Here is a 14,407-nt window from a genome sequence, read left to right as displayed (position 1 = left end):
AGAGAGCACCTACCGCGTGATGTGCCTCAGAGTGATATCTGCCCACCGCACGGTATCACACGATGCATCCTGCGTGATAGCGAGCATGATGCCAGTCGGGCTGGTCATTCGGGAAGATGAGGAGTGCTTTGAGCTACGTGGAAATAGGGGAGCCCGCGAGCGCACCAGGGTGACCTCTGTCGCCAGATGGCAGCGTGAGTGGGACAACTCCTCGAAAGGTAGGTGGACCCACCGGCTGATACCTAGCATATCGAGCTGGGTGGGAAGACCCCATGGGGAAGTTCACTTCCACCTGACACAATTCCTGTCAGGCCATGGCTGTTTCCGTCAGTACCTCCACAGGTTCGGACACGCGGAGGTCCCAGTCTGCCCGGACTGCCCAGGTGTAGATGAAACTGCCGAACACATACTGTTCGTATGTCATCGGTTCGACGTCGAAAGAAGAGCAATGCTTGACGTCTGTGGCTGGGACACAACCCCGGATACCCTTATTCAGCGGATGTGTCAAACGGTGGAGAAGTGGAACGCAGTCTCGGCTGCTACCATCCAGATTGCCAGTAGGCTACAGGTAATCTGGCGAACCGAGCAACAGACGGCGGGCACGGCTAACTAGTGATTGGTTAGCTGGAGCGAAAAAGGCCAAGCGCAAAATAAGAGAGTGAATGGTCTGTTCATGCCGAGGTAGGTTGGCGCAGCGAATGGCAACCGCGTAAGGGGTAAACCCAGCCACCCCGAAGCAAGACAGAAGAGTGAGTGTATAGGCGTATAAGTGGACTGCCTCATGCCAAGACGGGAGGGTCGTAGCGTAGTATGTTGGAACTAAGCTATCGATGCCTCATGGCGTGGCAGAGGAGTGAAAGGGTGAGCATCCAAGTCAGTCTCACACTGCATGTTAAGGGTGAGCATAAAAGTCAGCCTCACAGGTTGGTAGCAAGCAAGGAATGAAAAAGGTGAGCACAAAAGTCAGCCTCGCATGGTATGTCAGAAGTGGGGCCTAAGAAAAATGTCCCACATGGGATGCCAGAGGGAGTGACAAAGGTACAATAGAGTGGCACGATTGAGAGTGAATCAGGTGATAGGGTGAGCACCCAAGTCAGCCTCACATGGATGGGTAGGGCGAGCACAAAAGTAAGCCTAGCAAGGAATGAGTAAGGTGAGCACACAAGTCAGCCTCGCATGGAACGTAAAAGGTGAGCACAAAAGTCAGCCTCATGTGGGAGTGTTTGAGAGTGAATCAAAGTGTGATTGAGAGAGCACCCAAGTAAGCCTCATACAGGATGTATGATCGCGTGAGTGAGAGTGAATGAGTACAATTAGTACAGCCATCCCCCCAGAAGTAATACCGAGAGGTAGTTCCTGGGAGGAATGATGGCGGAGCCCAATGGAGTTTAGTCGGTATTAATGGCTGGTCACCATTCGAGTCCGACACGCCCCCAGTGCACCCCGTGTGGTAGATTGGACCCTACCGTTAGCACGTGTACTGGGCTAGGACATAAAAGTCTTCTCCATTGTAAAAAAAAAAAAAAAAACACTTTGAAAAAAGGATGAGAATAGATTTGCCGATTCAATCGGGGACTCGGCTGTAATTGCGTTGTAACTAACACGTTGTGGGATTCCGGACGACTGCTTACGGCTTCTTACAAATGACCAAAATGAATTGGGGTCCTGCTTCAGGTTCTCCTCCGTGCGATGAATATAGCATCGAAAGCAATGCGCAAGCAAAGAGTTATATTCGCTCTCAATGGCATGCAGCTCAGCTTTGTGCCGATCATCTCTCCAGCGAAAGTATCGTTTCCTAACCTTGCGAAGACGGTTCCGTAGATTCTGTAGCTCATTATTCCACCAAGGCTGCTTTTTACCACGCGGACGACGAGGTCGCTTCACAGGAACAACATCACGAAATATAGCATACATTTTGTCATACATATTTGTCACAGCTTCATTAACACTGCAACCAACAAGAAATTCCTCCCAATGAACTTCGGCGAACAATGTGTTGAGCCTCTCGAAATCACAGCGAGTAAAATCAAAGCCAGGGGAATCAACAACAATACCAGGAGCGTTTTGCTTAATAACGTCAAGCTCGAATAGCAAGATAAAAGGCCGGTGATGTTGATCGATCTTTAGCAATGGTAACGGTGGCTCACACAATTCAACGCAATCAGTGTCACTAATGAACGCTAAGTCAAGAAGTTTCGCGTTTACGTTTTCGAAATCGTTTATCTGAGACATTCCGTTGGCCATAACTGACTCAACCAGGGATATTTCCTGTTCAGACGAAGCATTTACCGGTAGCATACAGTTCAAATTTTCATCCGACATCCAACGTAATTGAGGGAGATTATAATCCCCAACAGTCAAAACCACACCACGATCACCCGCAAGATCAATTAATTTTTTCACACATATAGCATGTAGCTCGTACAACAGGGGCTCACTGTTGGGCGGCAGATATATACAGCACACTATCATATCAAAGTTTGGTGATGAGATGCGAACGATAATTTGCTCCAATTGATCACAGTCAGCAATACAAATAACAGAGCTCCGAAGGCCGTTTTTTACTGCTATCAGGACCCCCCCTCCTCGTCTGTGCTGGCTGGTTTGGGGGTTTCTATCACAACGGTAAATAGTATAGTTCAGAGCTAGCTCAGAGTTTGAAACGTCGTTATTCAGCCAAGTTTCAGTAAAGGCAATAACGTCATAATCGCACTGAGAAATATTTAATAGTAACAAATTTGTCTTCGTCCGGATTCCACGAGTGTTCTGATAATAAAGCGAGATTGGACGGTAACTTTTTTCACGATTCGGACCACTTTTTTCGTATATATATATATATATATATATATATATATATATATATATATATATATATATATATATATATATATATATATATATATATATATATATATATATATATATATATATATATATATATATATATATATATATATATATACGGGGTGTTTGGTTCATGGTTAAAAATCTCTCGGGGGGGGGGTGATAGACTGCCATATTTGGAGAAAAAAATTGTTCTACACATACCATCAAATCTCAACCGTTACAGAGTTATTGAACTTTTTGTGCAAATAACTTATTTGTCTTAAAATACCTCTAACTTTAAAAGTATAATTTGTATTGTAAATGTTTTAGTTCCATTCGAAAGGTGAGAAAATTTCGCATTGAGTGATGCCCTCACAAGTTTCAGCTAATGAGTTTAAGTAGCCTTTTCAAAGTAATTTATTGAAAATTAAACAATTTTAAACGATTTTTCGTTCATTTCTTGAAAATCCTAATAGTTAACCTCATCATTTTAATAATTCAGATTGTTAGTCTTGATGAGCTGCTTAATTCGTTCTTTGACATGATACACTTACCTTTTCTTATTTTCACGGTTTTGGGTTATTCAACTTGGATATTTTATCTCATTTTCACTAGTACCTACTCTAATTGAAAAATTATGGCAGCCAGGAAAATTTTACAGTGAAAAATGTATTAATACCTTTCAGTTAAGTGAATTTAGTATTCTTTTAAAAGTAAATTAGTTTAAAGTTAGTGCTATTATTAGCATTTCGTTAATTTTCTTAAAATAGTAAATAATAAACATCACCATTATTATCATGGAAATAATGCATCTCAGCAAGTTCTACAGTTCTTTCTTTGACTCCATTCAATTATCTCTTTTGGTTTCGACGCAAAATCGTTTTTATCACATCGTTTCATATGCAAAAATAACGATTTCGAACCCACTACATTTGTGGCGAGCTCATGCTGCGTTAACTATTAAATAGCAGCAAAATGAAAAAAGATATAGACAAAGTGTCAAATAAAAAGTTATAGAGAACATTAAGGGGCATCAAATGAACAATAGTAACGATAAATTTTGTTGATTAATAATTAGAATAATTAAAAAACTCTCCAAAAAACACAAATTTTGAGTTATTTCGTTAGTAAAAAATCATTTAGTACACTTAACTAAAAGATATTTGTACATACACTGATAGGACATTTTCTCAGCTTTCCAATAAAATCGTATAAATAACGATATAAAGCATATTTTTTAGATTAGAGTCTTTTAAGCACTTGTAAGTCGGTTACAGGAAAAGTATAGTAATGAAATTACAAAGAAATGAGAAGAGATAGAAATATGACGTCCAAAAACAAATTATGAATCGTCCTAAAACCCAACTTTTGGATAATGGATATTGCTATAATCATACTTCATTATTTTGAGAAAATTAGCAAAAACCTTCTCAAAAACACTAACTTTTAACTACTTTACAGCTAAAAGGTAATTAAAACTAATTACTTAAAAGATATGAGAACACCATTCAATAGGAAATTTTCTCACCTTTCAAATGGAACTGAAATATTTAAAATACAAAGTATACTTTTAAAGTTAGAGGTATTTTAAGACAAATAAGTTTTTTACACAAAAAGTTCAATAACTCTGTAACGGTTGAGATTTAGAGGTATGAGTAGAACAATTTTTTTCTCCAAATAGAGCAGTCTATCACCCCCCGAGAGATTCTTAACCATGAACACCCTGTATATATATGTATATATGAAAATAGATTTTCATTCTCATGTTTTAAATATAGGAATGATATTAATTAGTTTAAACCAAAAAGTATTTTTGAACTACCAAAAAACCCACACGTCACAAAACATTTTTTTGGATTTTACATACCCATTTCTTAGAGTAGAGAACATTTGGAGCGCCGTCTCATTTCCATAACTGGTTTCAAAACGAGGATAAAATATTTGTTGGGCGTAGCTCATTGAGCTTTAAAACCACGATACAGACTAATTACATAATTCAAACACCATAAAGACTTATTAAGATTTATAAAAATCCAAGCGAAAAAGACGCTTTAGTTGAATCCTCCCACTAGCTGTTTTTTATAGTGACCATTTCCTCTCTATATTCAAAACCAGTCGTTCTGTAAAAATTATTTGAAATTTTCATATAAAATTAGCGTTTTTAATATTTTAAATTATAGCAAGATCTCAATATTTTCTTAAAACGATGCTCGAAACTCTTGAACGCATCCAAATTCTTATTTATCATTGAATACATAGAAATACAATTTATTTTATGATGACAGTACGGATTACCGAAAAATCTGGCTAATGTGAATATGATATTGTTGTACCGTACTGAAATGTTGGCAACCGTAATACGCAGCATTGCGTTTCACATGCTAATGGTGCTAACGGCCGTAGAGTTATGCCAGTTTCTATAGCCCTTCTGGCAACCCGGTTTGCGATCATCGCCTTCGTGCATCCATTCGGTCGGGATCATCAGACAGTCTTCGTTAAACCTGCATGTGATAAGGAATAAAATTTTCTGTGACCGATAATTTAGTGTACTAAGTCGAAAGTGTGGGAAATAAATTGTGCTTCAATGCAAAGTTCTTTGTGCATATAAATTCCAAGTTTAACGTTTGTTCCTATATATCGAAGTGCCATGTCCGCCGTTTTGCGCTTCGCGGCTTTGGTTGCTGCTAGTGCGATCTACGCTATTTCTTCTGCACCGACCCGATGGTGTGCCGGGTGAGTGCAACTGGACTGTTGCAACTAGGATGACGATCCCAATTGCTGCCATCACTACGTCGGAACGATTCTGGTGAGGATTGAAAATCAACACAACGTAGGGTCCCGGTAATCGCCATCATAATTTTGGTGCCGTGACCAGGATTTGTTTCGGACCACGTGCGGAGCCTTTCACTGGACGTCGCCATTTTGATTCCCTTGACCAAGGGAAGGAAAGTTTTGGATCATCGCATGCTGCTGCCAAAATTAAATCCAAGGCTCGATTTAATTGGATACAAGGTAATTACTTGTCCAATCTGTGTTGCGGGTATCGCAGGTGCCCTTTAGATTTCCTTTTCTTTATTGCATGCGCGATTCGTATTGTTCCGGATCAACAATCGCTTCAATTGATCGCGGAATTGGCATTGTGCTGGCCACAAAGCGCCATAGTGTTGGCCACAAAGCGCCATTGTTCAACGATCTGGATTAGAATAGGACCATTGTTCACTGTGGCGTCCCTAGCCGTGGTGAATCCGCCTGCTGAGCTGTACTGTTGCTGCAGTGGCATCTTCACACTTCTGTGGCGTTCCTAGCCGTGGTTTTCAACGTAATTTCATCTTTGCGGAACCGAATTATTTGCTGTTGCTGCTAACTGGATATTGCTGTGAGTTTTCGCCGGTTTTTTGAGCGCTGCTTCGGATCATCATCTCACCTACCAGTGCGGACGGTACTGTACTGTTCCTGTTGGCTGAATAAATATACAAGGCACATACTTGCCTTGGAAAAGGCAAGTATGTGCCTTGTATATTTATCTCTTTCCAAGTATTTACCACCCCTCCTGTGGCTCTACTGTGGTCTTTCATTGTGCAGGTCGATCTACTGTTCCTGGTTGGCCACGTTCCTGATTCCCGCTATTCGAGATGGCGGAGGTCGACAATAGAAGCCAGCTGCTGTCACGGATAGCTACACTGCTTGCTGCTCTGGGTCGAGCAGAGGTTTTTGCTGTGGAGTACGACGCTCTTCGTGACGAATCGCAGGTACCTTTGAGGTTGGAGTACCTGAACGGAATTTGGAATAATTTGGAGACCGTTCAAGCGGAACTGGAGGACAACGAAACCAACGAAGATGGTAAGGTCGAGCATGCTACTGTGCGTGCTGATTTCGAGCCCCGGCTCTTTAAAATAAAAGCATGTCTTATTTCAAAATTGTCTCCTCTTCCTAACGATCGGAGCCCTCAACCCTCTCGTGTATCCTCCACTCGCTCTGGCATCAAGCTGCCAACAATTTCGTTGCCTGAGTTCGATGGTGATTACATGCAATGGCTTGCATTCCACGATACTTTCTTGGCATTGATTCATTCAAATTCTGAGGTCCCGGATATTCAGAAATTCCACTATTTGAGGGCAGCTGTCAAGGGGGAAGCTGCTCAGTTGATTGAATCCATCGGTATCAGCTCTGCGAACTATTCTTTAGCTTGGCAAACTTTAGAAAGCAGGTATTCCAACGATTATTTGCTGAAGAAGCGTCACTTGCAGGCACTGTTGGACATTCCGAGGATGAAAAAGGAGTCTGCTGCTGCGCTTCACGGGTTGGTGGATGAATTTGAACGTCACACCAAGATTCTTCGACAACTGGAAGAACCAACCGACGCCTGGAGTAACATTTTGGAGCATCTGCTATGCACGCGTCTGCACGATGACTCTTTGAAGGCATGGGAAGACCATGCATCTACCGTCGACAATTTGGATTACACTTGTCTCATAGATTTTTTGCAACGAAGAACTCGAGTACTGGAATCGATCTCAGTCAACCATCAAACTGCTGATACGCATTCCGCTTCTGGTCCACCAGCTCATTCGTCGAAGAGAACATTCCATTCACAGCTTCGTCTCTCTTCTTGTGCCTCCACATCGAGTTCCCCAGTAACACATGTTGGTGAGAAATGTGTCCTCTGTAACCAGTCCCATTTACTGATGAGATGTCAGCATTTTAACCGACTTTCGCCGAGTGAACGTCAGCAGCTTGTGAAATCAAAACGTCTGTGTCACAACTGTATGAAAGGTGATCACATAGCCCGCAATTGTCCATCCAATTTCAACTGCCGTAAGTGCAGTCGTCGCCATCACACTCTTCTCCACTCTGAGCAGCCCGACGGTTCCAATCGATTCAACAATGAGGGTACATATACCGCTCCAGCTATAACCGCTTCGACTTCTTCGCAGCCTAGTGGGTCTTCTGCAGCACAACCGTCTACGCAATCAACAGTTGCTGCTACTGAGAGCATCCCGCAAACTGAAGGCAGTGCCACTGTCCAGCAGTACCGTGAGAACGTGTTCCTTCTCACTGTGATCGTTAAGGTGATCGATGCGTACGGTGAAGAGCATCTAGCGCGCGCTTCTCGACAGCGCATCGGAACCGAACCTCATCACAGAACGTATGGCTCATATTCTTCACCTTCGAAGGCAGAATGTGAACGTCACAGTACAAGGGGCCGGACAACTTTCAAAGCCGGTACGTGAATCCGTTTTTGCTCATGTTTTTTTCTAGAAAGGATGATTTTTCGTGCAGCGTCGACTTTCTGGTGATGGACAAAGTAACGGCGAACCTTCCATCGCAAACCATATCAACAAAAGAATGGCACGTTCCGAAGGACTTATTTCTTGCAGATCCATCTTTCAACGAGAGTCAGCCAATCGACATGGTGCTAGGTGCCAAACATTTCTACTCGTTCTTCCCGAGTGCTGCACGCCTGCAGCTGGGCCGAAACCTTCCTCTACTGGTGGACAGTGTCTTCGGCTGGATTGTTGCTGGGTCGACAAACCAAAATTCCCCTATACAAGTGACGTCACCCACCTCTATGGTTGTTTCGATGATTTCTTTGGAGGACAGTCTAGAGCGTTTCTGGAAAACTGAAGAGCTGACTACCAAGGACAACTACTCTGTTGAAGAAAGGCATTGTGAATCGTTTTATCAATCAACCGTATCCCGTGATCCTACTGGACGATACATCGTTCGGTATCCCCGTAAACCAGACTTTAACGTTATGCTAGGAGAGTCGAAGAGCACTGCACAACGCCGTTTCGGACTACTTGAAAGGCGTTTGGAACGAGACCCAAACCTTAAAGATGAATACCATTTATTTATGCGAGAGTACCTCTCCCTCGGCCATATGCGGCTGGTCGAAGCGGACGACAAACACCACTCTCAAGCCTACTATCTGCTCCACCACCCCGTAATTAAGGAAGCAAGTACGACGACCAAGGTTCGGGTCGTATTTGACGGCTCGGCCAAAACTTCTACCGGTCTCTCTCTAAACGAAGCTCTTTGCGTGGGTCCTGTGGTACAAGACGATCTTTTGACCATCATCTTGCGGTTTCGAACCTTTCCAATTGCCCTGGTCGGTGACATAGCTAAAATGTACCGACAGGTACTTGTTCACCCCCACGATTCTTCTTTGCAGCGCATCCTTTGGCGATTTTCAGACCAATCTCCAGTCCAGACATACGAACTGCTTACTGTTACGTATGGTCTCGGTCCATCCTCTTACCTGGCAACACGAACTCTCCAGCAACTGGCAGAAGATATAGGTCGAACATTCACTGCAGCTGGCCCAGCACTTAGAAAGGGTTTCTACGTGGACGATTTTATTGGTGGAGCTCAAACCGTGAAAGAAGCAATCCGTCTTCGCATAGAGCTCGCTGAACTATTGGAAAAAAGGAGGATTCGCACTACGCAAATGGACCTCTAACCGGCTCGAAGTTCTGCAAGGTCTCACCGATGATCAGATTACCATGCAATCCGCTTTGCACTTTTGTCCAAATGAAACCATTAAGGCATTGGGAATTAGTTGGGAGCCCGAAGCTGATTTCCTTCGTTTCGACTCACAGATTCGACACAGCGATGAACACCCGACAAAGCGGGCGATTCTCTCCGACATAGCACGGCTATTCGACCCTCTTGGATTAATCGCCCCTGTCGTCGTCCGAGCTAAAATTCTGATGCAGGAATTATGGCTTCTATCCTGCGGCTGGGATGATCCTGTACCAGAACCCATCAAGTCCAAGTGGGAAAGCTACAATCGAGAACTGGCAAAGATTTCAGAACACCGCGTAGACAGGTATGCCTTCTTACCCGGTTAATCTATTTAACTGCACACCTTTGCAGATGCTTCCCAATCCGCATATGGTGCATGCACGTACACTCTCTGTGAAGATAGACAAGGAAGAGTGAGGATCCAGCTTTTGGCTTCAAAGTCACGCGTCGCCCCACTGAAGCGAATCAGCATCGCTCGATTGGAACTGTGTGCTGCCGTGCTAGCTGCTCATTTGCACACCCACATCAAAAAGGCCATCGACGTCAACGTAATATCATCCTATTTCTGGTCCGACTCAGCTGTCACTCTACAGTGGCTACGATCTCCACCAAACGTATGACCCACGTTCGTTGCCAACAGAGTGTCAGAAATCCAGCAGTACATACACGGATGCCAATGGAAACACGTTCCTGGAGGAGTAAATCCAGCTGGTCTGGTTTCGCGCGGTATGTCTGTCGAAGATTTCCTCAAAAGCAATTTGTGGACTGACAGTCCTAGTTGGTTGACACGTTCCCTGCAAAATTGGCCCAATTCGATACCCCCAGGTGTCCTAGAAGAAGAACTGGAAATAAAAACAACCGTCGTTGTCGCTCAAGTAACACCTACAGTGCACCCCTGGTTTCTACGATGGTCATCTTACAATCGCCTTCTTCGCATCATAGGATATTGCATCAAATTCGTCACCAATACCCGAGCCAAAGTGCGCACGCAGCCCCCATCGACTCCCGTCGACCGATCGCTTACCGTCGACGAACTATCAAAATCAAAAACGCTTCTCATTCGTTTGGCTCAACACGACGATTTTGCTGCGGAAATAAAACAATTGGAGGACGGCAATTCAGTTTCGAAGCGTTCCCCCCTTCACTTGATGAGCCCATTTATAGACCCAGAGAGAGTGTTGAGGGTGGGAGGTCGTTTGAATCTGTCGCAATTACCCTACCAAGCAAAGCACCCCACTTTAATTCCTACCAATCATCCGCTAACTCGCCTCATCGTCGAAGATTTTCACCGGAAACTATTCCACGGCGGCGGGCGTCTACTGCTGACAGCGATTCGAGAGGAATTCTGGCCACCCAGAGGCCGTAAACTAGTACGCAGCATCGTCAGAAATTGTTTTCGTTGCACACGCCTCAATCCGGTACCTGCCCAGCAGCAAATTGGTCAACTGCCAGCCCAAGAGTCATACCCAGTCATCCATTCAGTGTCACAGGTGTGGATTATGCGGGTCCATTGTACCTTCGACCAATTCACAAACGTGCCGCACCTGCTAAAGCCTACCTGTGCCTCTTCGTGTGCTTCGCGACCAAAGCAGTTCACCTAGAATTGGTTAGCGATTTGTCCACCCAAGGCTCCTTATGTTCTTTACGAAGATTTATTGCCCGGCGTGGCCGGCCGGCACACATTCATTCGGATAACGGGAAGAATTTTGAAGGGGCTAAGAACGAACTGACTGGACTATTTACCATGCTTCAAAATCGTTCCCAGCAGGAAGAAATATCCTCTGCCTGCACCGCAGAAGGAATTACCTGGCACTTGATACCCCCTAAAGCCCCCACGTTGGCGGTTTGTGGGAGGCGGCCGTAAAGGTAGCGAAAAAACACTTGTTCCGACAGCTGGGTTCAAGTCGACTGTCGTTCGAGGAAATGTCCACGATTCTTACCCAAATCGAAGCAATTATGAACTCGCGACCGTTGCTTCCAATGACAGAAGACCCTAATGATTTAGCCGCTTTGACACCTGCCCACTTCCGCATCGGATCATCGATGCATGCCCTGCCCGACCCAGACCTACCGAACATACCTGCGAACCGACTCGACCACTACCAAAAGCCGCAGATGCATGTACAGCAATTTTGGATCCATTGGCGAAAAGAGTACCTACAGGAGCTACAAAAAGACACGAGACGATGGATACGGAACGACGAAATTATCCCTGGCAAACTAGTCATCATCGTTGACGATCTGCAACCACCAATTCGTTGGCCACTCGCTCGCATCGAATCAGTCCTGCCAGGAAAGGATCAACTTACGCGAGTTGTATCACTTCGTACTGACCGCGGTATCATCATTCGACCGATTACAAAAATCTGTCTGTTACCGTGCACAACGACAGCCCCAGAAGCAGAAGAATGTTTAACGATGGCCAACAACCCACAACCGGCCCAACGGAGTCCGGATACAACACTAGAATAAGCTGAAAATTAGAAAAAAAGTGTTAGTTTATAAGAAGTGAAAATTTATTTTGCCTAGCTATAAGTTATAATGTTTATTGTTTACGTTTATTATGTTGAACACAATCGTTCAAGGCGGCGAGTATGTTGTACCGTACTGAAATGTTGGCAGCCGTAATACGCAGCATTGCGTTTCACATGCTAATGGTGCTAACGGCCGTAGAGTTATGCCAGTTTTTATAGCCCTTCTGGCAACCCGGTTTGCGATCATCGCCTTCGTGCATCCATTCGGTCGGGATCATCAGACAGTCTTCGTTAAACCTGCATGTGATAAGGAATAAAATTTTCTGTGACCGATAATTTAGTGTACTAAGTCGAAAGTGTGGGAAATAAATTGTGGTTCAATGCAAAGTTCTTTGTGCATATAAATTCCAAGTTGAACGTTTGTTCCTACATACCGAAGTGCCCAGTCCGCCGTTTTGCGCTTCTCGGCTTTGGTTGCTGCTAGTGCGATCTACGCTATTTCTTCTGCACCGACCCGATGGTGTGCCGGGTGAGTGCAACTGGACTGTTGCAACTAGGGTGACGATCCCAATTGCTGCCATCACTACGTCGGAACGATTCTGGTGAGGATTGAAAATCAACACAACGTAGGGTCCCGGTAAGCGCCATCAGATATTAAAATCACAGAAAAACTAAACTAAACTAATATTTACTACTTCGCCCAATCTAGACAAAAAATCAAGGAAACTAATTATTCGGAAACATTTTCAAACAAGAATAGGATAATAATACTCTTGTTTCCTCGATGTTCACTTTTTTGTGGGTCGGAGTAACAGTTCTGTTCTGGCTGGCTATGACATTCACATTTATTTCTCCCATCCAGGGTTTAACCATAGATGCTTCATGCTTTAACTGATTTTTTCTCCATTTGATTACATTGCAAGTAACGACGCTGAATCCCTCTGGATAAAGACTCCACACTTCAATCGTTTGTTTACCATTTATCTGCCAGTATCATTCCAATCGAGCACGAGACCTGTCAATGCCATTCCAATCGAGCAGAAGACTTGTCAAATGTTGCAATCTGATGAATGAATTTTGGAAAGTATTGTGATAGTGAGTTAAAATATTTTGAATAAATTTCTGAATCGAATCTCTAAGGCAAGGTAAAACATATAATTTTTATCATTACGGTGCCTACTAAAAGTTGCTTCAACCATTGCAGCTATCCGTAATGTTGTAATTTTCCGGTAAACCACAGAACCGGACCCATTCCGCACGAAATAGTTTACCGGGAAGCGAAAAAAATCAATATTTTTAAAGCCGGCGGTAGTTTTATTGGTACAAAACTTCACACAGCACTTCATGATAAAAAAATTATTGACGTTGCAACTCTGCGGTAACTGTAGTATACGAGTCAACTGAAGTTAACCCTCCGGAAGTCGCGCTTATGACCCACTGAACGAGCAGCCGCTGGTGCCCCAAGACGATTTCGCTAGATTTTCAGAGCAGCGTGCACTCAGTGCACCAGCGCAACTGCCGGAAGGTTAACGCTGTGACAGTGGTGCTAGTTTGCAGAAAATAATGTTGTCAAATCATTTTATTTAGTTGGGATAATATGGCGAGTCTTTATTCAGTAATTCAGCGTCTTTAATTGCGAGTTGCGACTTAGACCCTAACGAAAAATCTGTGTCCTGATATCGACTTTTACGAATTGACTTATTTGACGTCTAGGACACCAACACAGTTGCAATGTGTATAGACAACATGCATATAACGCTATGTTTTCAATTCTCCATCTGATTTAACCTCATTTGGCGAAAATTCCACCCGATTTAACCTCAATCTCGCACTAACACAACTGCACATGGATTAGTCAATAGGACGGTCTATCATTTTGACAGTTCAGCGTTTCGTCTATGCGTTTTCTGTCATCCGACTGACTTCCCCAAAACGCACACGCCATTCACCCTCAATTACACTTCCACAGAAAAAATACAAGAAATAGTTTCACTAGAAAAGCAAAACACGTTTATTCGAAAGCGCCAATCGAATGTTCGCGAAAATAGCACACCCTAGACTGCAACTCATAGATTATCGCATGATGCTCATTTTGTCCCATGTTAGAACGATACTTTCGCATTTTTGTTAAAGTTTCCAAGTTAAAATAATAACAAACATCTTGTGGTGAAATGTATTTATAGGAATGTTGTCCTTGCGTATTGTTTCCACATTCAAATATCGAATATTATTTCGAAGTTCTTCGTGCTTCAATTCAGCACGGCAGAACTCCTACAACAAAGACTAATATTCATTATTATTGTTTTTAGCTTTCATATCTTGTTTGTCAGATAGTTAATCTAAATACGGTTGTATAGGAATGAAATTTTCCATATACCACATTAGCCAACGATGCAAATGAATTTTAACGATTACATTCTTTAGATGAAATAACATGAAAAAATAAAACAAAAACTTTTGTTGAATAGATGATCATTTCAAGCAGCAACTAATTTCTCCTGTAGACACTTCTGCGTGTGGTTGATTTTATCGCCCAAACTAAGCGCCATTCCCTGTGTAAAATAAAAAAAACTAGAATATCA

General features: G+C 43.3%; 1 protein-coding gene across 2 annotated transcripts in view; it reads right to left on the bottom strand.

The window, feature by feature from the left end:
• Nucleotides 1–13,812: 13,812 nt before the first annotated feature.
• The window catches only part of LOC131677979 (coatomer subunit beta), a 35,517-nt gene continuing 34,922 nt past the window's right edge, over nt 13,813–14,407 (bottom strand). For both annotated transcript variants that reach the window (XM_058958087.1, XM_058958089.1), the window contains exon 7: nt 13,813–14,377. In XM_058958087.1, coding sequence (XP_058814070.1) covers nt 14,303–14,377 — 75 coding nt within the window. In that variant the 3' untranslated portion in view covers nt 13,813–14,302. The remainder of the gene's footprint in view (nt 14,378–14,407) is intronic.

Source organism: Topomyia yanbarensis, chromosome 1, assembly GCF_030247195.1.
Source record: "Topomyia yanbarensis strain Yona2022 chromosome 1, ASM3024719v1, whole genome shotgun sequence".
NCBI classification, from domain to species: domain Eukaryota; kingdom Metazoa; phylum Arthropoda; class Insecta; order Diptera; family Culicidae; genus Topomyia; species Topomyia yanbarensis.
Note: the sequence above shows the minus strand (reverse complement) of the source record. Positions and strands in the feature narration are given on the sequence as shown.